Source organism: Falco rusticolus, chromosome 5 (genome assembly GCF_015220075.1).
Source record: "Falco rusticolus isolate bFalRus1 chromosome 5, bFalRus1.pri, whole genome shotgun sequence".
Classification (NCBI taxonomy): domain Eukaryota; kingdom Metazoa; phylum Chordata; class Aves; order Falconiformes; family Falconidae; genus Falco; species Falco rusticolus.
The window spans coordinates 85,879,528-85,904,681 of record NC_051191.1 but is presented as its reverse complement, the minus strand read 5'-3'; the positions used below and the strand labels follow the sequence as shown (position 1 = coordinate 85,904,681).

General features: G+C 45.1%; 2 protein-coding genes across 5 annotated transcripts in view; one reads left to right on the top strand and one right to left on the bottom strand.

The window, feature by feature from the left end:
- Positions 1-5,037: 5,037 nt before the first annotated feature.
- On the bottom strand, positions 5,038-19,025 carry QTRT2 (queuine tRNA-ribosyltransferase accessory subunit 2). Its single transcript, XM_037389807.1, has 8 exons — positions 18,824-19,025; positions 18,065-18,120; positions 15,704-15,780; positions 12,737-12,946; positions 11,785-11,984; positions 9,000-9,151; positions 7,374-7,491; positions 5,038-6,388 (listed from the first exon to the last, which is right to left on the bottom strand). The coding sequence occupies exons 1-8, from the start codon at positions 19,018-19,020 to the stop codon at positions 6,127-6,129; spliced, it is 1,272 nt and encodes a 423-aa protein (XP_037245704.1). The 5' UTR covers positions 19,021-19,025; the 3' UTR covers positions 5,038-6,126.
- A 147-nt stretch (positions 19,026-19,172) lies between these two features.
- The window catches only part of CCDC191 (coiled-coil domain containing 191), a 21,037-nt gene continuing 15,055 nt past the window's right edge, over positions 19,173-25,154 (top strand). For 3 of the 4 annotated variants that reach the window (XM_037387608.1, XM_037387606.1, XM_037387605.1), the window contains exons 1-5: positions 19,173-19,329; positions 21,105-21,246; positions 23,557-23,688; positions 24,227-24,405; positions 24,892-25,115. In XM_037387608.1, coding sequence (XP_037243505.1) covers positions 19,198-19,329; positions 21,105-21,246; positions 23,557-23,688; positions 24,227-24,405; positions 24,892-25,115 — 809 coding nt within the window. In that variant the 5' untranslated portion in view covers positions 19,173-19,197. Of the gene's footprint in view, positions 19,330-19,542; positions 19,635-21,104; positions 21,247-23,556; positions 23,689-24,226; positions 24,406-24,891; positions 25,116-25,154 lie in introns of those variants that run through there. The other variant, XM_037387607.1, reaches the window with a different exon arrangement.

The following is a 25,154-nucleotide window of genomic DNA, read 5'->3' as shown; positions in this document are numbered from 1 at the left end:
ATGCTACTGATCCAGCTGTGCTGTTGCTCTCCAAACAGTCAATCTCAGCTCAAGACAGACCGGTGACTTTTCTTGTTCTGCTTTCCTGGAATCACTCATGTCACCCTTCCTTCAATAGCTTAAAAAAACCCGCCCAAATGGGCAATTTTAAAGGAAATAAAAGGGCAAGGAGTCCCAAAATCCGATGGGGACCAAGCCTTCAGCACCAGAACAGGAGCCCATCAGCTTTGGTGCCAACCACACCTTTCTCCAACAGGGATGCTCTTTCTCCCAGGCCCAGGCAAGGAATTCTCCTGAGCCTCCTTCAAGGTTCTGGCCACACATCACTGAATCTCTTCCTGCTAGACACTGGTCTCATCTCGCTCCTGAATGCCTCTGGAAATGTGAGGCAAAGAAAAAGAAAACCCCTAGAGCTAAAGAAGAAAACGAACATAATTAACAATTAATTTCAGTATAATGATTTAAGCTTCTCAGCGAGACAAGCACCCGGCTTCTGTATGTTTGGCAATGTGGGGAAGACCCTTCTGGGTCCCCCTGCCCTGGGGACTCTTGTCAGTTTTAATAATTTTTACCCTGCAGCTGTGAGCACGGTGAATCGAACAGCACCAACAAAGGCTACTTTTCACCGGGCAGAAGCACACTTACTACGGGACTCCCCTGAATATTTTTGATGGCGCTGGCTGTGGGGAACAGGGAAGTCAGGTATCAGGAGTGAGTGCAGCACTCGGTCCGCCCTCAGCCCCAGGTCTGAAAGCCACCAGCGTTACTCTGTAGCCTTTTGCCTTGGTGAGGAGGAGTACAGCAGCCATCGCTGAACTTCCTGAGCAACAACAGAACGCTTCTTCCTCCTCAAGACATGTGCAAAACAAGCGATGTAAAAAGGCACATGTCGGTGTCTTCTGCACCTTGGTGTTGGCAATGCTACGTGTGGACATACTGCACAGCTCCCACTCCTTTCTTTGCTGGCCTTGCCAAATCCTATTCATCCTGTTTGCCTATGCTGGTTCCTCCCAGATGCTCCATCTCCTGCTCCTTTCCTTGAAGATGCTGCCTCTCTTTGAAGGTTTCGGCTGCCTGCCAGTCTCTGTGTTCTCTCCCATTCCAGTTCACTCAGCTTTGTCTGAGGAAAGCATCTGGCTTTCCTAAGGGTTGGTTTCCTCAGCTGTTTTTCGGCACACAGTAGCATTAAATTTGACATTACATCGTAGACGGTTCCATTCCAGCCTGGGAAGGGCAGTATAAAAAGCTCAGGACAGACTGACAGCCTCTGCTGACTTCCTGCAAGATGTTGGCTACATCACTTCAATGGCTCCCCCGATTCCCTCATCAAAAGGCAACCAGCCGTCCTCCCGTGGAAGCGGGCAGCAACGAGCACAAAGCATAGCTAGAACGCCACTTTCATGTCACACTTTGCAATACATGTCTGATACCTCAGAAAGGCGATCAGCTCAGGAGCAGAAGGTATCACATGCAGAGCACTGGAATGGGTCCAGGAACTCCGGCCAAGGACGTTGAAAACACTCATTTCTTTTGTGAAAATCTGTGCTGGGCCATTACTTCTAAGGCCGTAGTTTTTAGACCTTTTCTTGACCACCAATCTGCAAATCAGCCTGCTCTGCAAGTGGGACAGGTGAGGGACACCTTGTCCTGTAGAGCTGTAGGCATGAACCACAACCATTGCCTTTCCCAGTGCACTGGGCATCCCCTTGACCAGAAAATGCTTTACACAGTAGCAGGGGAATAGGAAGACAGAAAGCTGGCTAATCCTGAGCCGTGCAGAAGATCTGGATGCCTCTAGTTATCATTCCCTTACATATGTCCCCACTACATAGCTTCTTACGTTTTCAGGCTGAAGTTTGAAATAACCCCTTCTCACCCAAACCTCTTCCTAAAGAGCTCGGCAAGATGTTCAGACACACAAAGAGCTGCCAAACAGAGCAGGCTTTCTCTGAAGTGTTTGAAATGATGGGGAGTGAGCAAGGCCAGCAGCTGGAGAAGGTACATCAGAAGTGCGAAAAGAGCATCCCACTGTGTTGCACCTTCAGCTGACCAACCTAATTAAATCGTACAGACGACAGATGCAGAAGCAACCAGGCAGTTCATCATCACCTCGCTGCGAGGCAGGGAAAGTATATGCCACCCAGGAAGAGACTGTGCATTCTTGACGGACAACATTCACACTGGCAACATCAAGAGGGAAGCAAGACCATGCTGCTGCAGGAAGATGTTAACCACTTTTGTGCCAGCACCGACTTTGCCAATCTAGATCCAACTCCTCAAAGAGATTTAACTTAATTGTCTTTTGGTTTGAAAAGTCCTATCATGCCTACAGGATGTGCTTAAGGCAGGATGGTAACATGCTGGAACATCTTTAATAGTCTTTAATAAAGAAGTAACTGCTGCATTACCAGAAAAGAGATGAGGTCCCTAGTGAATTACGTAGATCACCCCTAATAAGACCATTAAAGTGGTCTGCACCATCACCTATATTGTGCACACCTTCCATATCAAGGAGGAAACTTCTCTGAAATTACTGAGAAGAAGGTTTAACATTTTATTGGGGTCCTTTGCCTGCCAACTCAGGCTACAAATCAAAAATCAACAGGATTCAGGAAGAAAAAAAAAATAGCTACCCAGTGCTTAAAAGTGTCTCCAAAACACACCGGGAACTGATTTCTCTATGCATAAACCCCCAATGATTTGAAAGCCCTCTGGACCTAAGAGATGTAGAAATAAAATGAACACCCTGCTGGGACATTTCCAGCCTTGGGCAGCTCCTGCGATCCTATAGAGCCACAGAAAAGCAGACAAGACTTGACACAGCCTGCCATGGACCCCGTGTCTGAGTAATTTAGAGGATGGATGGGGTGTAGGTGAGTGTGTGGGGGAAGAAATTACATACCTGAAGGAAAGGAGAAAACATTTTTGTGATAAATGAATTTGGTATTTTTTTTTTCCTTAACACATTTTAAAGCGTATATTTGAAACTGCTAAAGGGTCTGCAATATTAAAATAGCTCTGAAAGGGGTAAGTGACTGAGCAGAATACCAATGAAGTGGTCAGAAAAGCATTTCAGATGTGGCCCTGACAGTTATTGTCATCAGAAACAGAGGAGCATGAAAGATTTTTCTTTATCAAGGGGAGGGTTACACTAGAAGTTGCTAAGGGAAAGATGTTCAAGGGTCTAATGTTTTTGTAACACACCATCTCTTTTGCATTCTGCTCTGCTCCCTTGTATTCTGCCATTTGGGGATGGATGGCAGTCAAAGATGTTTTTGCTGTCTCTGTGCTAAGTTAACAGCACAGAAATTTTTCCACTCCTGATTAATTTCAATTTTCACTTCTTGGAAAGTTTAGTTTTCTTTCTGTAGCTTTCTTGCCCATATTAGGGCAAGAATTCTGTTCCTGAAAGAAATTAGATGTCTGCTTGGAAATAAAATAAAAAAACCCATGAAAAACGTTGCTTAATTTTTACTATGTGAACTAGGAGGACTGACAGATTGAAAACGTGTGTAAATACAACACATTAAGGCTGTTTCAGGGTTAGTGCAGCTTGTTATGTGTTTGTCAGATAATGAGTAGATGTAGTTAGTCAAATTTTGCCCATTAGGAAATTGCATGCTTTGTGCAGCTCTGGGACACACATACACACACGCACGAGCTAGGCAGAGAACTGCAGCAGGAAAGCCTGGTCGGTACGACTGGAGAACAAACAGGAACACAGTACAGGACAACTGGAAGGTCAGAAGGAAGAACAGAAGGGTTAATGAGAATGGCACGTTAACTGGCACTTAGTTTAGCAGGTCACCAAGACTCCAGTACAGCTACATGCAGCTTCTCAGGACAACCAGGTTGGGAGACAAGGAAAAACGAGTAAATCCTAATGATTCATACAGGTGGGGCAGGATGGGGAGACTGATCACAGCTAGCTCCCAAAGGGTACAAAATGGCACTTCCAAAACTAGTAATAAGGCTACCAATCAACGAATGCAGGCTACACGAGGACGTATAGCCTTCCACATCTTCACAGAGCATCCCTGACAGGCCTCTTGAACACAAGCATCTTGGTGCCCGAGTGTTGGGCTGACTCATACATTTTGGTGATTTTGAGCACGTGGATATGAAAGCATCAGCAAATGAGACATTTTAAGATGGTCACTGTCTGTCCGTGTCCAGCGTCCCGTCCCCCATTAGGTTTTGCACTGACATTTGCAACATTGTAGAAATAGACACTGCAGCAACAAGCATTGCAAGGTCCAACGCTACCACATCCTGTGGTCCCTCTTGAAAGAAGGATAAAAGATTTTTGTTTCATTAGAATTCCCTGCCCTTTAGGGTAGGCAGACCTCACATGTGTATGCAGGATACGGTTTCCAAGTTTCCCGGTGCTGCATCAACACTGACAATCATAAAGTACTTCTTGGAGCACGTGTCCCGTATTTTATGTAGTTTCTGTAGCTGAACTATTCTCCATAATCTCTGTTTAAAGATAAAAGTAAAGCAGTCTTTGCACCATTTCTTTAGGCTCCTGTGGAACAGAAATATAGTAAGGGTAACACAGTGGATAAGGCTGGAATGGCAGAAAGGACTCCGAGCCCACTGCGTAGCTGCCCAAGGAGATAGGGATGCACAGGCAGCGCTGTCAGGGATGATAAAACCTCCTTTTATTTTACAGTAAAGCCGCTCTGATGTGAGATATTAAAGTTTTGCAACATTAAAGAAATGGTGAAGAACAAACTGCAGATTATCCTTAATTGCTTTGTGGTCAGCAACTTTAACTGCAGTATTTTTTAAAATTTAATTCAGGTAGTAGAGTTCTTACAGGGAAAGGGACAGTGTCTTTAACACTTCCAGGTCAATTATGGCATTCTTTTGAAACAAATTATTTGGAGCCCTGCTCTGTGATAGGATCCTACTCCTAGATGACTCACTGTCCTCCATCAGGCTGCTAGGTCAAGTTTCCAGGAGACATCTTCTTGGAACAGTGCGCTCAAGCTCTGCGGTACACCACCTCTATCACACATTGAGGAGCCAGTGTAATTAGAAAAACAATTTTAATTGTTGCTTTGTAACATAAAATGAATCAATCCAGGATTCCAAAGCAAGAGGCGTTAAGAAAAAAGCCGAGTAAGAGGAACATGACGTAACTAAGTCATATTTTAAAACAGGGAACCACAAGAATCCAAACACCTTTTCCTGCGATACATCTCTTCCACAGCTCCATCCCACGCGGATGTTTGTGTAGCCTGGTATTTGATCAGTGCTGGGACAGCTGCAAGGAGTGGTACTTTCATTATCATCCACATGCTAGCGCAGGAGTGAAATCTTAGTCCATACAGGTGAAAGGGTACAGAGTAAAAAAAAAAAACAAAAAACAACTCTATAGCAGGACATGGATTAAACACTTTCTCTTCTTTCTGGCTCTAATGTCACAGACTAGCACCCCTGAGGCAAGGGCTGTCAAGGCCCGGCTGAGGCCAAGGGCCTCCTTCTGGCCCAGAGAACATCCTGCACTGCAGGTGGCCCAAGAGAGAAGTACACATCCAGTCCCCTGTGCCACCAAACACAGCAGCTCTTCCAGTCAGCTCTTTTCAGGGACAGATGCTGGCAACAGCCACAAGGAAGAGTGTGTTAAGACTGAGGCAGGATCTCTCATCAAGGAGCTCCACGATGGGACAACAATACCACTAGGATTTACTAGAAAAATAATTACCTGTAATAACCGTTGGGTACGGAATGAGAGTCCCAAACAGCTGCTGAGCCTCCAGGCAGCTGGGTTAATTTTAAGTATATGCCCTGCTGCTTCTTCAACCGCAAGTTCAGTAATTCAGTCCTTCCACATGGAAAACCAACAGTAACTGTAAAAGCTATCCATGCTGGTCTCGCGCGCTGTTCAGGCTCTTGCATACCCCAAAAATGCACCAAGCCAATTAACCGAAAGGGACATTTGAATAAGATCTTCCTTCCCCACCAGGAAGTGAGATGATCTTCAAATGTCCCTTCAATTCCCTTCAGGAAGGCAGGCGTTTTACCACTAAGCGGTCCAGGGGACCCTGCTGGCAGTACACCTCACACAGTCCCACTGGATAGGGATGTAGCCCGCAACCTCCTCTCTCCTCTGTGGACTCACTGGTCTGGCTTCGCATTTGCTGGGCCTTGAAGCGCCTGCCTGAAGACAAGATTCTTCAGATGATCCAGTTTATTGTCTCTTAAGGCATCCCGTATGGCACTGAAGAAACTGAAGTAGTGCTGGAAGTTGTGCATCATGAGCAGGACACCAGCCAACAACTCATTGGTCACAAGGAGGTGATGGACGTAGGCGCGACTATGCCTCTGACAACAGTAACAGGTGCATCCTTCCAGCAAAGGACCAAAATCATCTTGGTATCTAAGGAGGAAGCAGTGTTGGATAACATCAAGGTAAGAAGACCCATTCAAGCAGTAAAGAATATCCAGTTACCACATGGCCTTTTGCAGGGATCTGAATTTTGAAGTCCTGAATCCAGTTGCTGTAAGATGTGTTGACATCTAAGACCACCACTGGCACTAAGGACTTCAAATATCATGCCAGAACTCACTACAGAGCCAAAAGGTCACACATCTGAAGTCAGATGATAACTTGGACTAAATCACAGCTAGCAGCAGAGAGGCCTTACCTGTGCCTTCCCTGACAGAAAAGCTGTAGCACAAGACACACCTCACTAGCTATCACACACTCTGTGAAGAAGGAAGCTATCCAAAACAAGGATTTACTCATTCCACTGTTCACAAAACTGTATTCCCCTCTGCTGTGAGATGGCCCAGTCTCACAAAATGGAGAGAGGATCTACCGCAGCGACACAAATTATCTACTCAAACAGCCTAGAGGCAGCTGTGGAAAAAAAAAAAAAAGAAGTACAAGTGGTAACCCCGGCCAAAGTTTTTGCGTAGTATCCAGAAGTTGCAGAATTGCTCTGCAGCTGCCCAAACGGAGCCAGAAGGTAGAGGCTCTCAACAGGTTAAATAAAATCTAGCATCTCAAGGTGACCCACGTTAGATGCGGAAGACCAAAATGATCCCCAGACAACCTTTGTGAACGTACTGACTTTCAGCTGGCACAGTTATGACCACAGTATGTCTTCTGGATAAATGATCCATTGATCCATGGATAAATGCAACTAGATAGCACTTTCAGCCATACACTGTTGCCTGGTAACAAGCTAGAACGATTGTCCCGGACTCCTCCATTCAATGTCCAGAAGCACTGTCTTCAACACATTCATGTTTTATGAAGTCTCCTATCCAGCTACTGACCCCGTGCACTCAAATACAGAGGATAAACTCAGCATATTTTGTGGTGCAGTTGCAGGTACCCTCCTCACAAACTCATGTACCTTTTGTCCTTCAGAGGTATCTCAAATGGTGTCATTTCTGGGTCAGCTCTGGAAATTTCATCCTGGTCTTCTTCAGCACCGCCCTTCTCCAGGTCCTGGGCCCCATTTTGTTTTAAAACTGTTTTAAATAAAGACAACAGCCTTTTATGGACAGACAGCAAGGGCAGAGAAAGGGCAGCAACCTTACAGCAGGTATTCCTGCTACTCTTGTTAGATGAAAACTGCCACAAGTTTCCAACGTTTATGGTAAGCAACTGTGTTTCTTTAATTGTCATAGGTTAGTTAACGCAAATACAGTTTTAGAGGATTAAAACAGCAAGAGACAAGTGAAAACTAATCTACTAAACCTAATGAAGGGTTAGAACTGAAACAACAGTATAACTTCTTGTTGCTCTACTGAGCTGAATTCTTAATAAAATGTCAAAAATATTTCCAGTCTGAACTGCATGCTGAATAGAATGCAACCACCTGAACAAATTGGTTTTATTGAGATTTTTCTAGAGTACAGGCAACTCATCTGCATTCAATCATTCTACTCTCCATGCTGTCATCAGGCTCAGAGATTTAGATGCTTTTTTTTTTTTTTAAACAATCTGAATCAAAAGAGGTTGGTAGCACTAATGCAGAAGATTTAGATTCCACCTCTGCCTTTTTGGCAGTCTATCTTAAAAATAAAAAAATCAGCCCATAATTTTGTAGGTTTGCATTAAGCATAAGATGTCTGGAAACATCAGTATTACTGTTTGCACAATCCATGTCTGCTGAGTGTCAAACAGACACAGAACCAAGAAATTGCCCTTACCCAGAATGTTATGATTTAAGAATAAGGTGAGACAAGGTAAAGAACAACAAACAAAGAGAAGGGTTAAAAAAACCACAGCAGCCAGCACAAAGAAACAAGATGTTCCATTCTATTCTATTCAGCTGGTTTTGAATTACCCAGGCATGAAGAGCCGATAGGTTCTACCCAGGAGGAGAAATGTAAAATGTTTTTCTGTATTAAAGACATGTAATATGCCAAAACAAAATGGTTGCTTGAAACACATTTGATAGATGCTTTAATGGGTGATACACATGCTTCCATCTCACAGCGTAATGAGGTGATGAGTTATGAACATCTTTTTGTTTTGATATGAACTGATGAATGCAGAGGGAAAAGCTCCCCCCAAAAACGGATCCCTAACTTTTGTCAGCTAGAAAGAAGAAGGGACTGCAGAAATACATTACTAAAACAGACATATACTCAGTAAATTCTAGAGATCAAGTATTTTAGATCCCCACTTATCAGGTCCAACTTTCACTGTTAACAGTAACAGAAAATTTGCCAATGGTGTCAAAACCCCCCCCCCTCTATTCACTAAGTATTTAAGAAATAATGGAGTATGGTTTGGCTAATCAGACATCAGACCCAAGGTTGAGGCCTCAAGTTTGCCTCACGAGGTTTCACACCAAAATGCTCCACCTTCAAAAGCAACACTTGACAGTGTAATCCCAGTGTTTCCAGTGGTTACTGCACTTATTTCAGACATGAAACCCCCAAACACAGATTCCTCCAAAGCATGAACTACACTTGCCACAATACGGGCTGACACAGTAAGAAATTATCATGACCACCAAGAAGCCTACCTGCTGCTTCAGGATCTGAACGGCAGTCGTAACTGAAAACCAGGGCACAGCCTCGCTCTGTCACTTGGAAGGGAAAAAAGCTCTCAAAAATGTCCACTCCCCTTTCAATGCACTCAATCACTTCATCTGGTTTGCCTATGCCATGGATGATTCTGTAAGAGACACGCAAGAAGAAAAATCTAGAATATTCCGAGTAGAAGAAGCAAGCAGGCACCTGAAGGAAGAGATACGTGCAGTATGTGTAGCTTATCCCTGCAACTGCTAATCAGAAGGCAAGTGGGTACGGCAGTCACCGCTCAGAATCCTGCGCGCTTCCACCTCCCCATCTCCAACCTAGCCAGTACCTAGCAGGCTTTTCTTTATCTGCCATGTGGAAGACAGCAATAATCCCCCATTCACTGCAGGAAAAAAAAAAAAAAATCATTCTGTTCATTATTTTGGAAGTTTTTTGGTTTCTTTCACACACTTAAGTTCACTTAGATTCAAAATTCACCTAGTATCTATGCCATAGAGCAGACATTTTCCTTAGTCATGTTTGTGCCCCAGGGGAAACAGCACTTTCCAGACACATGGACCCCTTTGCTGGGTAACTGTTTAGGGGACAGTCTAAAAAGACTTGCTCAAAAGCAGCAGAGACAGCAGCAAACAGCTGGTCAAAGATACAGTCCTTCAGGTGACTGACAGACATACCATACAGCACTTGGAGAACTACCTAGAGGAGAATGCACTAGTAACAAATGTCGCTGAAAAGAGAAAGTTCCTTGCTTTATTCTTCCCTCCTCTTTACACTCTTAGCTGCTCAAATGATTTATCCAGAAACCTGGGCTGTAACATCTCCTGGGACATGGCATTAAGAGCCAGGAAGAGCCCAGCTGGATTGCTATCAATGGTAATAGAGATCCTGCTGTTAGCCAGATTTAGCTGGCAGCTTCCCCGAGGGTGAGTGAGGCAGAAGAGAATAGAGCAGTGCCTGCTCTCCTGCAGGTGCATGGCTGGGCTGACAGCAGTAGAAGCTAATGTAGGGCAATGATCTAAACAGATAATTAGGAAAATACACAGGGGCTGATAAATGAAGTCACAAGGTGCCATTTTTAGTCACTTTTCTAAGTACTCCAATTAAATTGATGAGCACAGAATAAGGACGGGAGAAGTTTACAGCCTGAGTGTCTTATGTTTCAGGCACTCATGGCAGGGAGAAAATGATACTCAATAGCTAAATCAGTAGCTCTGCATATATGATCAAAACCCTTGCTAAAGCTTATCTCTGCACAGGGAAGGACAAGCATTTGTTCTTGCAAGGGTTCTGATGCTATTGAGAAGGAAAATAAATTTTACCAAGAGACTTCAGCATCTTTAGGTACATGAAAGGACACTCAAGAGCACATTCATAAGATCATTTCACCATCACACAAAAATCAGACGCTTCTTAGGTGAAGCACAGAAAGCGTTTGTCTTCTACAGATTTTCATATTGGGATAGAACACAATTGCAAAACAACTTCTCCAGCCAGAATGGCAAGGGTGATTCAGGAAAACAGAATTGTCTGAAATTCACTTGAGGTGAATTACAAGAGCCCCTAGGGCTAACCAGCTTTCTTCCAACAAAGAGGTCAGAAATGCCTGTCTTAACCCGAAAAGCAAACTATTTGATAGATGAGGCAGATGCACTGGTAGCCACTAAGGTTAGCTGAGCAGATTGGACTCTATTGCTCCCGGGGGATCTTTTAAGTAGCTCAGCCAGACAGAGCGGCAACAACACAGCAAGCCTTCTAATTGTCAGGAAAATTCAAACCCCAGGTATCGCTAAGCATGAACAAACGGCAACACCAGACACATGCTTTCGCATTTAATTTCCTTTTGAACACCATTAAGTCAGAGCAATGCTTTGCTAGCAGAGGGCAGCAGAAAGACAACGGGGCCCGAGTCACTCCTCAGGAAACGATGAAAAAAAAAAAAAAAGCACCCATACCACTTCTGTCACAGCTGCTCTTCTAAAAGCAACCCATGCAAAAGCCAGCAAGCTCAACCCAACTTTAAGCAAGCCCTCCACTTCTGAACCACTAGCAAATATTAGCACATATTTTCTGGAAGTCTTTATTTACTGTTAGTCATTTAGAAGATACAAGAAAGCTGCCACTCCTGTCCAGTCTCTGGCATGGATCTAACAGGCATAACTAACAGAACACACAACGATCTGCACATTATGCCAGTCCAAGCAGAGAACATACTTGTTCTGGGCCAGGCTGTGCCACCCCCTGGTAGCTCACAGGCTCAGGCACTAGGGCAGAGTTGGCTGCTGTAAGATCGTGTAAGCACCAGCTCGTTCTGTCAGCACCCCTTTCTGCTCTCCTCCAGTTCAGGCCAGAGAGAACTGGAAACATGACAGTTTTTCTGAGAAAAGGTTCCTGTAAGATAGCTTGGTAAGAATGTTCTTGTTTGAGCTGAACTTCAGGCAAGCCATGGCCTCAGAAGCCAAATGCAAGCAGCACAGACATACCCTACCTGTAATTCTCCCTAAAATAAGTAAAGGTTACCTGAACTAAAACCTTGATTATTCTCTAAACGTAGAGAATACTCAAAGCCACAGCGTGAGCCCAGCTTCAGCTAGAAATTGAGACAGAGGTTGAAGACTGCAGCCTGACAGGGGTAGAATTTATGCAGCCTGGCACACGAGCAGAGCTATGCAATACAGTGATTATTTCCCACAGTGACACTGCACAGCAGCCTGCAGACACTCCTCATGATAGGACAGATGGACTTCTTGGGATGTTGCCCACACAACTTACCTTGGTTTATCCTCTGGCAGTTCTGCTGTGACAGAAGCTATCAGTTTCAACTTGGTCTCTTTGGCCATGGCACATCCCTGAAAACCGTCTAGCAGAAAGCCACCCACCGGTCGCTTGGCAGTCTCCCTGGCTGATCTGAGCCTCTCTTCCAAGATATCTCCACCTTCAATTGCCCCAAACATCACACTTCCTTGTAGTTCCTGGCCCAGGAGAAAGCCACAAGCATTAGAGCACGCTCTGCCAAAGACACACAAGACATCTCACAGCCCAGATTCCAGGTGCCCTGCATTCCCAGGAACTTGCCAGAGCCACAGTGTTTCATCCATGTAAGACTACTCCCCACAAAACAGTGTACGGTAGAAATGGGATTAAGAGAGACAAGATTCTGCTCCTTACCTCGACACTAACTCACTGTGAATTTTGGTGCCATTCTTTCCACCTCCCTATAGAAGGCAATAACCACAGAACATCTTTGTACGTGGCTTTTTATAGATGGCCCCTCAGCACTACATGTGTCAGTGCAGAATACAAAGCAGGTGCCATTATCCTGGCTGTCAGACACCAGATTTTGAAATTAATTGCTTTTCAGGGAATGCCAGTATCAGCTGCTGTCACCCATTTTCCTTTGTAGTACAGACTCAGATAGTATGTTCCCTTTCACCAAAAAGGGGGGAATTTTCAAAGCTGTGGGAAGAAATAAAGAATAGCACTGGCAAATTTTAGCAAGTCCCCCCTCACTTGGAACTGAGGGGGCTTCAGAGAAAAAAGATGGGTTTTCTCAGTCTGAATGAGAAGATCCTACTTTGCCCATGTATATAGCATGAAGGTAAGTGGGGAAAAAAATGCACTGAAGTCCAAAAGTGGAAAAAAAATCAGGAAAAAAATGCCCAGGATGCAGCACAGACTGAAAAGCAGCTGCGGTGCTACTGCCCTGATATTTCAGGGATCTTACCGGTGATTTTTCTAGCAGCTGAAGACATACATCCAGGAAGGAAAGTGACCTATCCACAGACTTCTTGGCTCTTTTTCTGCCAGCTTCACCAGAAATAGTGTCTCCATCAGAGATGCACTGGAACCAGTCTGGCTGGATGGCCCGCTGGATGTCCATGAACTTGGAAGCTGTCACTTCCATACGCCCCGAGCTTCCCCACAAGGACACCGTCTATCAAGGAAGAATAGGGATGAACACTAGTCACAAAGGTTAACAGATCTTCATGGTCAAAGGGGAGAAGGAATTGTTCTGGTGAAACACCAGATACTGGAACGATACTTCATCGATAAGTTCTCCAGAAGCACGGCTCAGATAATCAGCTGCACTTGGCACAATGAGTGAAAGGAAATAAATAACTGAACTGGGATTTCTGGGATACTCTTTGGTGAAACCATCACACTCGACACAGCGACTTCTCCACATGTTTACAAGTCTCTGAGATAGAGCAGCTGGCCTATCATCACACAAATTAGTGGCAGATTTGGAAAAAATAAAAAAAGAGAGATTTAATTCTCATCAAACTTCTGTTGTCATCTCATAAAAAGTGGCAAAGGCTGCAATGGGAAATACAGCTCACTGGTTTTCTGTACCCAATGCAAACCCAAAAAACTATTTCCTCTTCCAAGCAGTGAATTCATACCATCCATTTAAATATATCTTTATATATAAACTACACAGATATAACCAGGAAGAATACAAAAGGTTGTTAGGCAATTCAATCTCAGAATCCGATTTTATTTTAGGCCCCGAATCCAGCCACATAAGAAGCAATTGAAACACCAAGCACAGCTTTCAAACCAAGCTAATGTAAGAAATGGCAGGTAACTCATTAGGATTTCACACAAAGTCTTCTCAGTCTCTTCATATGCTTTCCATTCTGCGTACACACACGGGTCTCCATCTTCCTTGTTACCATGTTACCCTTGAAAGATTTTGATTTTAAAGCAAGACAAAAGCACCTGCATAGAGAGGTTATGTTACCTGAACACCTCTGGGCTGGCAGATGTCACCATTCAATTCACTGAACATTTAGATTCACAAAATATTTCTCCAGCCACTGCAACTATGCACGCTACCACTTTTATTCCTATTCTGCAGAATCTGTAATTAACCTGTGAGTGCAGCTTGGCAGTTGCTTTTGTGTTGTATTATTGTTACACTTGCAACATTGCTGCTCCAAAATTTTAAAGGAGTATTCAAGGAGGTTAAGTAATAGTCTCGAGCCCTTTAGAAGTCAGCTCTTTTCATCTGCAGCTCCCTTAGTGCTTTCTTAAATGAGGAACCGTTTTCAGCTACCAGAAATAGCTTATAGCTTGAAGTGATATGTGGACTTTTTGGGATTTGAGGGTTTAAACACATTCTCCTAGCCTATGCCAGACAGACAGATTAAGCAGCACAGTTCTCATGCATACTAATTCACAAACTGAATTCGATCAGCTGATGCAAAAAATATGAGCAGAGTATTTTTTTTGGTCTGGTCTCCACAAAAACTAGAAGGATTGCGCAAATCAAATACACTACATATCTGTTGTCCATCCATCTCTCCTGATTACTTTTGGCCTCATCAGCTAATTTCACTAAATTTGAATAACAAAGAAACAGACAGAAGTCTCCAAAGTAATAATAATTTTGTAAATTTCCCATAAAAAAAAAAAAAAGAAGAAAAGCAACTCTAAAGGAAGGAGATCCCAAATTAGCACCTGCAGAGCAACTGGAACACAGCAGCTGTATGTTGTGCTGCAGCAGCATGTTGGCCAGTTACTTCCTGCTGCTTCTTATGTGAGAGCATCGAGGAACAGCTGGTGCAAGCAGGCGGAGGAAAGTCAGAAGTGATTAAGCCAAAGGGCACAGAGTGTAATCAAGTCTAGTTACCTTCATTCTGCTCTCCAGGGGAAAAAAGCCGCTTTAATAAATAAAATAGCCATAAGGCTTAGAGAACTGAGCATTACCCCATGATCATTTAAATCCAGCCTGTGCCTGGTTTTCTGGCACAGAATCCAGAGCTTTCTGTCTCACTGCTTTCAAAAAGCTTTCCTAAGTATTTGTTAGCACAGAGCCAGCTGCAGAAGGCCTTGCAACAAGGTGATAAAAATCTCCACCAGCTTAAAAAAAAAAAAAGTCAAATCAAACCTGCAACGCCCAGGCTTAGCTCACTGCTATCACCTGATAGCTGCACAATGATGAGACAAGCTTCAGGCAATTCCTTCCCTGCAGAGACAGGACTCAGCCTGGATCCCAGCAGCAAAGAATAGACACTGATAGCTGGATGGCAGTAGCTCTCCTCTGTCGTTCAGTGACCTTTCACCAAACCTGGCTGTACCCACACAGGCCTTGGGACTGCCCATACCTGAGCAGGTACCAGGAGTGGCCCCTCCAGGCCAAAGCTGTGGCAGGCAACAGGTAGTGCAGGGACCACACAGGGAAGGTGGGTGCCTGTGGGATGGAACAGGCAAACATCCACAATGCTACGCACTCCTGGATTGCCAAGCCACCTTCCTGCAGGAATACTAAGTTCTTCCTCTTTGTTAGCCTGTAGCAGACTGTAAATACACACGTAGGAGTTCAAGTTTGTTTGCTTATCAGTGGCATCACCATAAGCTTGTACAACATAGAAGCTAATACATATGTATTTTCTTTTACTACCATATTAACCGCAACAGCATGGGAGTCCAGAGCTCCCCTTTCTATCTGAATTGCCACTTAACTGTTCAGAGAGCACACTGAAAAGTAAAAAGTGTGCAGCTTTATTTAGTTGGAGGTATGAGCACATACATGATATTCTTTTTTTGTGCAAAGATTTAATTTTCTATAAAGCATAACAAAAAATATTGTGGCCTTCTAAGCACACGCACACAGGTGAGGGGAAGACTGACAGCTTTCTTTTGGGAACTTTAAGTGGCCTCTTTCAAGTCTTTATAGTTACTGTACCTTGTTAGTGTTGTAGCCAGATGGACAGGGAGTGACCGGGTCATGAAGGGAGCAGTACAGCACCGTGTCTGGCATCCCTAGGAACAGAGCAACAGACAGAGAGCAGTTTCATGAACCAAAGCTAATGCAAAGATGTGGTTTGTAAATTTGCAGAAGGGAACAGGGTATTCTCCCACTGACAAGTATATCCATTCTGACAAAGACAGTATTGTTCATTCGATCCCTCAACACCAAAGGTGGCAGACTTTTTCCCCTTTTACTAGCTGCAGGGAGGAAGAGCGCAGCATCAGGACAAACCATCAAATAGTAATACCCTTTGGTTCTGCAGCCTACATAGCTCCTTTGAGATTTATTTATGTTTCTTCTTGATTAATACTCCTGCTACTAGAATTTGGCAGACCCAACAGCTGACTCCCTTGACCACTCACTAATACACTGGAGACATCTGACACTTGACATAACCTAAACCAAGCAACAACCTCAAGCCTAGAACTTTTAAGGCAGGACAACATACAGTGAGAGAACAGATGAGCCACACAAATTAGAAATCTATCATCCCTGCCAGACTGGAGATTTCAAATACCAGAAAGCTAGACAGTGTATCTCAATGTCATACAGTTTTCACAGGTCGTCACTGAAATTGGTGAAGCCTCCAAGAAGTTTCAGATAAAGAGACTTTCAATCTTTCTTGAAGGAATAAGTTGTCCAAATGCAGTCAAGGCTTACTAGAAGTTGGGGGTAAACTTCCTTTGGACATTCAAGCCATAACTTTGCTTATATAGCGAAATGCATGTCCAAATTTTGATGTGCTTTTTTTTTAAAAAAAAAAACCACCAAGAAAAACTTGGTCTCTGTATATAGGAGAGAAATTATTAATCACTTTTTTAAAAATTATAATAAATTACATTATTTTATACATTCATAATTATGTGCAACTAACACATACAAAACATTCATAAAATACCTCAGCTTTGACACAAGCATTAGCAACTCAAAAGTTGTTTTTTCTTGCAAAGTCCGCTAGATTCCATATACAAAGAACTGTCCTTAAATTATACACATTAAAGACATGCCATCACTTTGACAGGATTTACAGGATTTACCTTACACCAAATGTAGCCCAAGATCTGCAGACAAACAAAGCGTCCCAGAGATGCTTGCTGACTGGGCTGATCATCCTCCAGTTCTCTGAGCTACCTCCCCAGATATAAATACAGGCTACGATACACATATTCACACAGATGTTAACTCTGCATTCGCTGTGCGTTCAGGTTCCTTCACCACGTGAGCCTGACAACAGTGATCTTGGCTGCACAATGCATGCGGTCATTTACTGCTCTGATACGACAACGATAGGAAAAACCAAAATAGTCACAAACACAGGAACTGCTGCTTTACTCATTCTTACCACCAAGGTGTCGAGGTAAAGACTTCATTCAAGAATTGCTCCAAGAATGGAGTACAGGGACTGATGAAGATCACTACGTCTCAGAGCAGTAGCTGAGCACTATGGCAATGTTGACTGTTTTGTGTTTGGCTATCCATAGGTAAAACTGAGTTTATTTCTAAAACAGACCCTTTAACATGGAAAAAATGAAAGAATAATACAGGGAGCAAGTACAGTCCAGCTGCTAAACTGACAGGAACAAAGAACAGCAGAAAAATTAGCTTCTCCACCTGCTTCTTTAGCTCCTCAAAGCTCCTGCAAATCCAACATGGGTTCTTCTCCTAACACCTTCTCAGAACATCAATAGCTCAGAGGCAGAAGTGTCCACCAGCTGAGACTGATTTAATGTGGGATGCTTTGTCTGTTTATTCTTCATACTAGATGAAGACCTCCTCTTGGAAATATTTAGATGAAACCAACTATTTTATAAGAATCAAAAAGCCAGCTTGAGCAGATAGATACTCCCAGGAAATGTATTTGAACAGCTGTATGGGAAAGGCCAATTTCATGAGAATTTCTAATTCTCCTCATCAAAATTAGTCAGAAATTGCACCTGGCAAGATTCATTTGCAGCAGTGACTGGGGGCTACAGTAAAAATTCTCTCAGTTCTAGTCTCAACTTTTGGCCTGAGCCCATCCCAGTCAGTGCTGAAGCCCCCAAGGGGAAGGCTGGGTGCAGAAAAAGAGAAATAAAGCAAACCCACGCATTTTTGTAGCCTGTTTGAAGGATTTCTGCCCATACTAGTGACAACACACTATTTCAAGTCTTCCTTAGCGTCACTTAGAGTGGGAAAATGCCTACGTGTGGAAAGCCTACGCCTAAATCTTTCTGCCTACTGTACTGCCTGGAAACACACCAGTGGGATCCACCTGCATTATCACTCCAGACATGCAAGCAGACACGCATGCTTTACCTATAAATTTTGCAGCTCCTTCTTTATAATCTTCCAGGACATCATGAAGTTCTGCCCTGCATCCAGATACAGAAACACATTAATTAAGCAAACAACTGTGAAGAAAGATCAGTGGTTTCATAACTAAGGCTTCTTTTGCCATACTGATGTGTTGTCTGAACTTGGATCGGTTTAGGCACCAAGAGTTGCCACCCAGCTATCAGGCAGCAAAGCAGGGACAGACAGAACTAAATGCCAGCGACCATCGAGTCACAGCTTACAAGATGCTCGAGAATCACAGCTTATGTGCCAGGGGAGCCATAATTCCGTGGCAAAAAGGCAGAGCTTTTACCCACACCGACCAGTGACCACTAACTTGCTGGACAGCATGAAGTCACGCAGTGACTTTCTGGGGAGCATTACTAGTGCATCACTCGACTACACTAGTTAGGGAGGGGAGAGCTTCTACCAAGCTTTATGATGTTAATTTTTCCTTTCAGTTGCCACTTACCCAACTCGTTTTGAGAGTTAGCTCTGTCTAAAGCTGGTTATTCTGCTGGGGAGAAGGCTGTGAGGTCGCTAAGAGGGGTTTGGCCAAAACACGCTCAGAAACGATGCCGCCCTCTAGGCCTCTTGACCTGCTTTCCACCCAGGCACGCCACCTCCCTTCGATGGGGTAGCAACCGACCTGGACACGGGGCCTTGCACCGGGAAGGCGAGCAGCCCGCCCGCCCCCTGCAGCGCCGCGGAGCCCCCCACCCCCCGCGCCGCGGTACTCACAGGGCGGGCAGGCCGAGCTGGGCCACGGCCGGGACGCCGCCCACCTCCTGCAGGGTGTCGTGGGTGAGGTGGGGCGCGGAGCCGGTCCGCGTGTAGAGCAGGCAGCCGGGCAGCGGCAGGGCGGCCGCCCCGCTCCGGCCCAGGCCCGCCAGCACCCCCAGCCGCCCGCCGGCCGCCCCGCACAGCTTCACCCTCATGGCGGGCCCCGCCGCGCGCTACCGGCGGGCGCGGGGCGGGGCCGGGGCGCGGGGCGGGGGCGGGGCGCGGGGCGGGGGCGGGGCGTCGCTCCCCGCCCGCCCCAACCGCCTCACGCCACGTCATCAGCCCGCGCCGGCGGGAGCGGCCGCCCCTCGCGCGGGGGCAGCGGCGTTGCCATGGCGAAGGCGCCCCCGGCACGCTGCGCCCTGCGACGGGACGCGGAGGTGCCCGGCGCGGGCGCGGCCATCCCGGGGCACCGGCACCGGCTGTGCCGCTGGCGGCGCCTCACCGCCGGGGCCAGCCCGAAGGTAACGGGGCCTGAGGGGCCGCGGGTGCGGCGCGGAGAGCGCTAGGGGGCGCCGGCCGGTCGGGGCTCGCCCTCGCACTGAGGGGACGCGCCACCGCCAGCCCCCAGCGGCGGCTCCAACGGCCCCAGCGGCGCGGGGAGGGCGGGCCGGGCCCGCGGGATCCCGGGCACTTGGAAGAGGAGGGTCGGGCTCAGGGAAGAGGCGTGCCGGGTGGGCAGCGGCCGTGCGGTTTGCCAGCGATGGGCAGCCTGCGCTGCGCTCCCGTGGGTGGCGGCGTTCAGCTCTGGGTCCGAAAAAGGAGACAGGTGATTGCAACGCTATTATTATTTTTTTTTTAAAAAAAAACGTATTTCCAGCCCGGTTTTGACCCTGATAACTTGGAGCACAGGGTCAAGGTGAGGTAACTTGCACGGCAACTCAGGAGTAAGGGACCTTGTTGCTATGTGTAAAACTCACGGGTCACACACAGGACTTGCTGTTGGGCAGTACTGCGGCTTGTATGTATAGGCAAGTAATGCAAGAGATTTACCCTAAAGCATGATCGCCTGCATCTACAACCACCTGAGATGAAGGAAAATGAATTCTAGGGTCAACGTCCTTTTGTTTTCCTTCCCTGGGACCTGTCATGGTTTAACCTCAGCTGGCAACCAAGCACCACACAGTTACTCACTCCCCTTCACCCAGAGGGACGGGGAGGAGAATCGAAAAGGAATGTAAAACTTGAGGGTTGAGATAAGAACAATTTAATAGGTAGAGCAAAAGCCATGCACGCAAGCAAAGCAAAGCAAGGAATTCATTCACCGCTTCCCATGGGCAGGCAGGTGCTCAGCCACCCCCAGGACAGCAGGGCTCCATCACATGTAACGGCTACTCGGGAAGACAAATGCCATAATGCCAGATGTCCCACTTCCTTCTTCCCCCAGTTTATATACTTAGCATGACATCATCGGGTCAGTTGTCCTGGCTGTGTCCCCTCCCCATTTCCTATGCCCCCCCCCCCAGCCCTCTCACTGGCAGGGCCCAAGAAACCAGAAAGCCCTTGACTTTGTACGGACATCACCCAGCAACAACTAAAAATTTCAGTGTTATCAGTTATCAACGTTGTTCTCACATCACAGCCAAAACAGAGCACTGTTGTAGCTACTAAGATGGAAGTTAACTCGATCCCAGCCGAAGCCAGGACAGCACCCCCCATGCTCCACTGCCCGCAGGCAGGTAGGGGTGTGCATGTGCCTCAAAGGCCTCTGGCAGCAGCCGCTCGGGTTGCCCGAGCGCAAAGGGAAGAAGTTCTGCAGAAATGCAGGCGGTCTGGGGTACAGGTGTTAACATGTGAAAACACAAGTCACATGTCAGAACCATTTACACCTTAGAGGGATGAATACGGGACAGAAAATCACTCAGACTGTTTACACGGTGGCCAGCCTGGTTAAGACAAAATGCTGAATACAAATTTCATGGTGGTTGGTGGGGACTAGCTGAACAAGTCACCATCCAGCTCCCAGGGGCTGGGTGTTTGCATTCTCCCTGTGTGTTCTCCAATCACTATGATTGGCACTAATTGCCAAATTAATGATTATTATTTAATGATTTCCAAGTCCAGTATTTCCAGTGGGAGAAACGTGTTTCAAAAGAAATCTGTCTTAGAACAGCTATGCTGTCTTGTGTGATATTCCCACTGATGTTTGCTCTCTCTGGAGGAGAAGCATGGATGTAAGAACTTTAAAAATTAATATCTAGCAATCCTTAAAAATATTTTCCTTTTTTTTAATTTAAAGAGAATGGACCAAGCCTCTGAGTATGCTGTCTCTGAAGCTTTTTCCCTTCAAAAGTTAAGGTATCCACAGAGGCCTTGTGTTCCTCTGACAAGTTTGGAAACTGTGGAACGGCTGCAAGATCATGATGAGGCCTGTGAGGAAGGTGAGCTGAAATACTGCCTGCCACGAGATGCCTAAAGTGAACTGTTCTTGATCTAGTGTTGTGGTTCTGGTCTGAACAAGCTCTTGCAAGGCTTGAGACTGTAAGAGTCAGTTCATAGTAAGATGTCTTTCATCTGATGGAGAGAGGCATAAGAAGAATCAGTTGCTGGAGTTCAAGGTAGATCTTGACTAGCATACCTAAGAGAAGGATAAATTCTCTGTCTCCTGGCAATTTCAGGTCAAGACAAGGGTGAATACCTCCCCTGAAAACACACTGTATGGCCAAATACAAGTTAATGGGTCATAGGGAACCAGGTAAAATTACCTGACAGATTTTTGATAGTGGGCCAGATGTGAAAATGGAGTTGCTCTGTGTAACTTTCGCATCTACAGATAATTGTGTGGTTTTGCTTTGATTCCCATGCAAAATTTTCCTTACTAATTAGCTAACTAAATATTCCCTTTGTAATGCCTGCAGAAACAAACGCTTACTGAAATTTGAAAGTAAAACTGCAGTACATTAAAAAAAAGATGGGGAAATGATCTCCTATCAGTGTTAGAAGTACATCTGCAGTGTAAAAAGCTGACAGGAGGCAAGATTTTAAAAACTGAGTTAACCATTCTTTTAAGACTCAAAAGTGAGCCTTATAGAATGGAATGAAGACACGTCTCTAGAGCATCCACTTCAATACAGGAAGTCAGTATTTCACTTATACTCATCAAGGGTTCAACTAATAGCGTGGAATACACATATCTGCTTACAGTGCACTCTCTGAATGCATTATACAGCACAGTGACTCGAAAGGAGCTGTCTTTGCAACTGCTGGAAAAGTTGCTTGCTTTCCTCGTGTTTCTTTATTATTGTTGTTTGCCTTTCTCTCCTAGGGTTTTCCTTTTTATAGCTACCAATCCCTCAGGATTGTTCCTACCTCACTGAAAGCTTTTTATCTGGAACCCATGATTAGAATACTTAACTTCACATAGTCCACTTTGTAAAGAAAGGTATCGATAAGAGAAGTGCCAGAACCCATTTGCTGAAGTTACAAGGAGCTCACATTTCCCAGTCAAAAAAGTAACTCCTCCCCAAATGATAAGCTGTTTTCCTATCTTCTTTCTGTTATCAGTTGTATTTCCTTGTTCCTGAGCTGGCCTGAGAGATTATGAAAGAACAAAAGTGATTTGAAGGACAATAAACATTACATTTATGTTTTCTTAAAAAAAACCCGCCCCATTTCGAGGAAGTTTTTAAAAGGCTTTGTTGCATTAGAAATACCAGGACTCAACGGGAACATCTTCATTTTGTGTTAGACGTAGAGATTTGGAGCAGCTGCTTCCTCTTGTTTATTGGCTCTGTACCTTTACAGGGGATGACTTGCACTACAGCGGCTGCTGAGATCCCTGCTCTTTGCCCATCCTCACAACATGGATAGCTCAGGATGGCCCAGCTTCTCGTAGGGCTGCTCTTGATGCCGTGCAGTTTACAGCCCTGCATTCGGCTTCAGGAAGAGTTTGGCCACCCATGCAGCAAGGCCAGGTGGTTTGCTGAGGCAGCAGCCACGTTAGCTGTCCTTGCTTTTGAGTAGGAACTCTGTAAAAGTAGTTTTTGCGTTTTTCCACAGGAGAGTGGAAATACAAGTAAAGTCCATAGAAGGACTTCATACTGAGTTGTTCGTTAGGCATTTGAGCTCACTGAGGAGTACCAAATCCATCATGTGTGCACTCCTGTAGTTGCAGTCTTAATGCTGAGTACAGGTAGTCTCCAGTGAAGCTTACCACCTGACAGACTTGTAATTTAGACTCACCAGTTGTTCATGGAGCTGCGATACTTGCAAAGGTTAGCCTGTACACGTGAAATGAACATTTGTCCAAACATTGGTTCTTTTTGTATTTAACATCTGACGTGTATGTGGAAAACATCTAAGTGTCTGCAAGTGCAGTGGTAAAACATATGAAAGCTATCTGAGGCATGAATTACCTCATGTGAATTCCGTCTCCTTGATAAATGCTATAATAATCACGAGTGATCTAAATGTCCACAGAATCTTGTAGGAAAAATGAGGTGAAGAATTCATTTGGTACACGTGACAGGGAAAAAGTTTACCACTTTCTCTTCCTATTCTTTTATTGATCGAGAAGATGAGAACAGAACTGTTAGCCTTATTCCATTTTCTGTTGCAGATCAGCTTTCAGTCATTTTAGACAGCCTTCCCAGCATGTGATACAACTATTCCAGAGATAGAGTCTTGCTAGTTTACACTTACCTATATATTTTTTAAGCAAATGAAGTCATTGGTCTTTTTCCTTATGATAGCCCAGCAGCTGCTCAGTAACTGGATGAAGTCCAAACTGCAACTGGAGCAGATGAGTGATGGAGAAGAGGAAGTTGACTCTATCCTCTTGGAAAAGCCTTCTGCAGCCCCTCTGAAGCATGAGCAGTTTGATGGTGAGCACAACAAAGGAGTTCCTGACATCCTTTGTGAGGTTGTGCTGGGAAAGGGAGCCAGGTCTCATGGCTTGTCATACTGAGAGATAAAAGTTGCTTTGAGGCCAGGGTAACAGGCTCAGTAGAAACAAGATCAGAGGTGATGATTTTTCTGCCCTAGCTCTTACAGCAGCTTGCCGTAGGGCTGCACAAATGCGCCTCATAAACATTCGATGTCTCCCTTTGTAAAAGAGAAATCATATTTCTTTTGTGTATAGGTATTTGTGAGGCCTGTCAAATTTATACAGCCATTTGAGATGCTCAGAGGCAAGGCAGTAAAAAATGGTTGAAATGCTGTTACTGCTTTAGTGTGTTCAATGGGAGACTGATTAAGACTCTTTGGGGATAAATGGAGTGCAGTCAGTGTGTCCACTTCCATGATAAATGCATTCACAGTCTGGGAAAATGATCCCTTTAATTGTGTTAGGCTTTGTGATCTGAGACAGAGGGGTTTATTCATTTCAGACTAGCCTGAGAGAATCTGAATTCCTCATTTCAGACTTGTGCCGCTATCTGGAACATGAAACGGAAAGTTTTTCTGTCCAAGAATACCTACAGCATCTTTTGCAGAGTGAAGTTGTGAATGGTGGGATAGTGGAAGACCTTAGACTTGAAGATATCAAGGAAAAGAAAAAACTTGCAGATCCACGAATAATCATGGAGCTCAGACACAAGCAGGTGCGAGCAGGCAAGGCAGCACAGTTAAAAGGAGTAAGATGAAGGATTATAGGATTACAGTAAATGCTCAGTGATACTTCCCCTGTATTCTCTCCCAACCTGCAATAATCTCTGACTTGGAGGCAAACACCTGAAGATACTCTTCCGCAGTTTAGCTGAATTTCTGCGTGCACATTAGCTATTACAGTAGCTTGCACAGTCAACTTTCACTACGTCTGTTAAGGTTTTCCCCCCTTTCTGAAGACTGACAGGAAAAGCTGCCATGGCAGTCTGAGTTCTGAGTAACACTTGTTTAACCTCACTCTCTTGAATGGAACTTTTTTGCTGGTCTGAGAACAGAACCTGCCCAGTCAGTGCCAGCTATAGATAGGGTTGCTTGCTTCATGTGAAAGGTGGCTTGTAACCCACCCTGTCAGTGTACAGTGAACCTCAAATTCTTCAGCCTTTGGTATCTGCTTTGACTTTTGCTGATTTCCTCCTTCCCAGGTGAAAGAAAACCGAATGAAGCGTCAGAAGGCATTAGAGCTTCAGAGACAAGAAAAGTCTCTGAAGAGATTAGCTCTGTCTGAGGCCAGGCTCCAAGCACAGGAGGAGGACAGAAGGAAGGCACTGAAGGCCAAGAAGGAGGAGGAGGAGATCCAGAGGGAAATGGTGAAGCTGCGAAAGGAAATGGCTGAGAAGAGGCATACTATGGCAGAAGCACGGAGAACGTAAGAGGGAGAGGGGGGCATGGAAATAACCGTATGAAG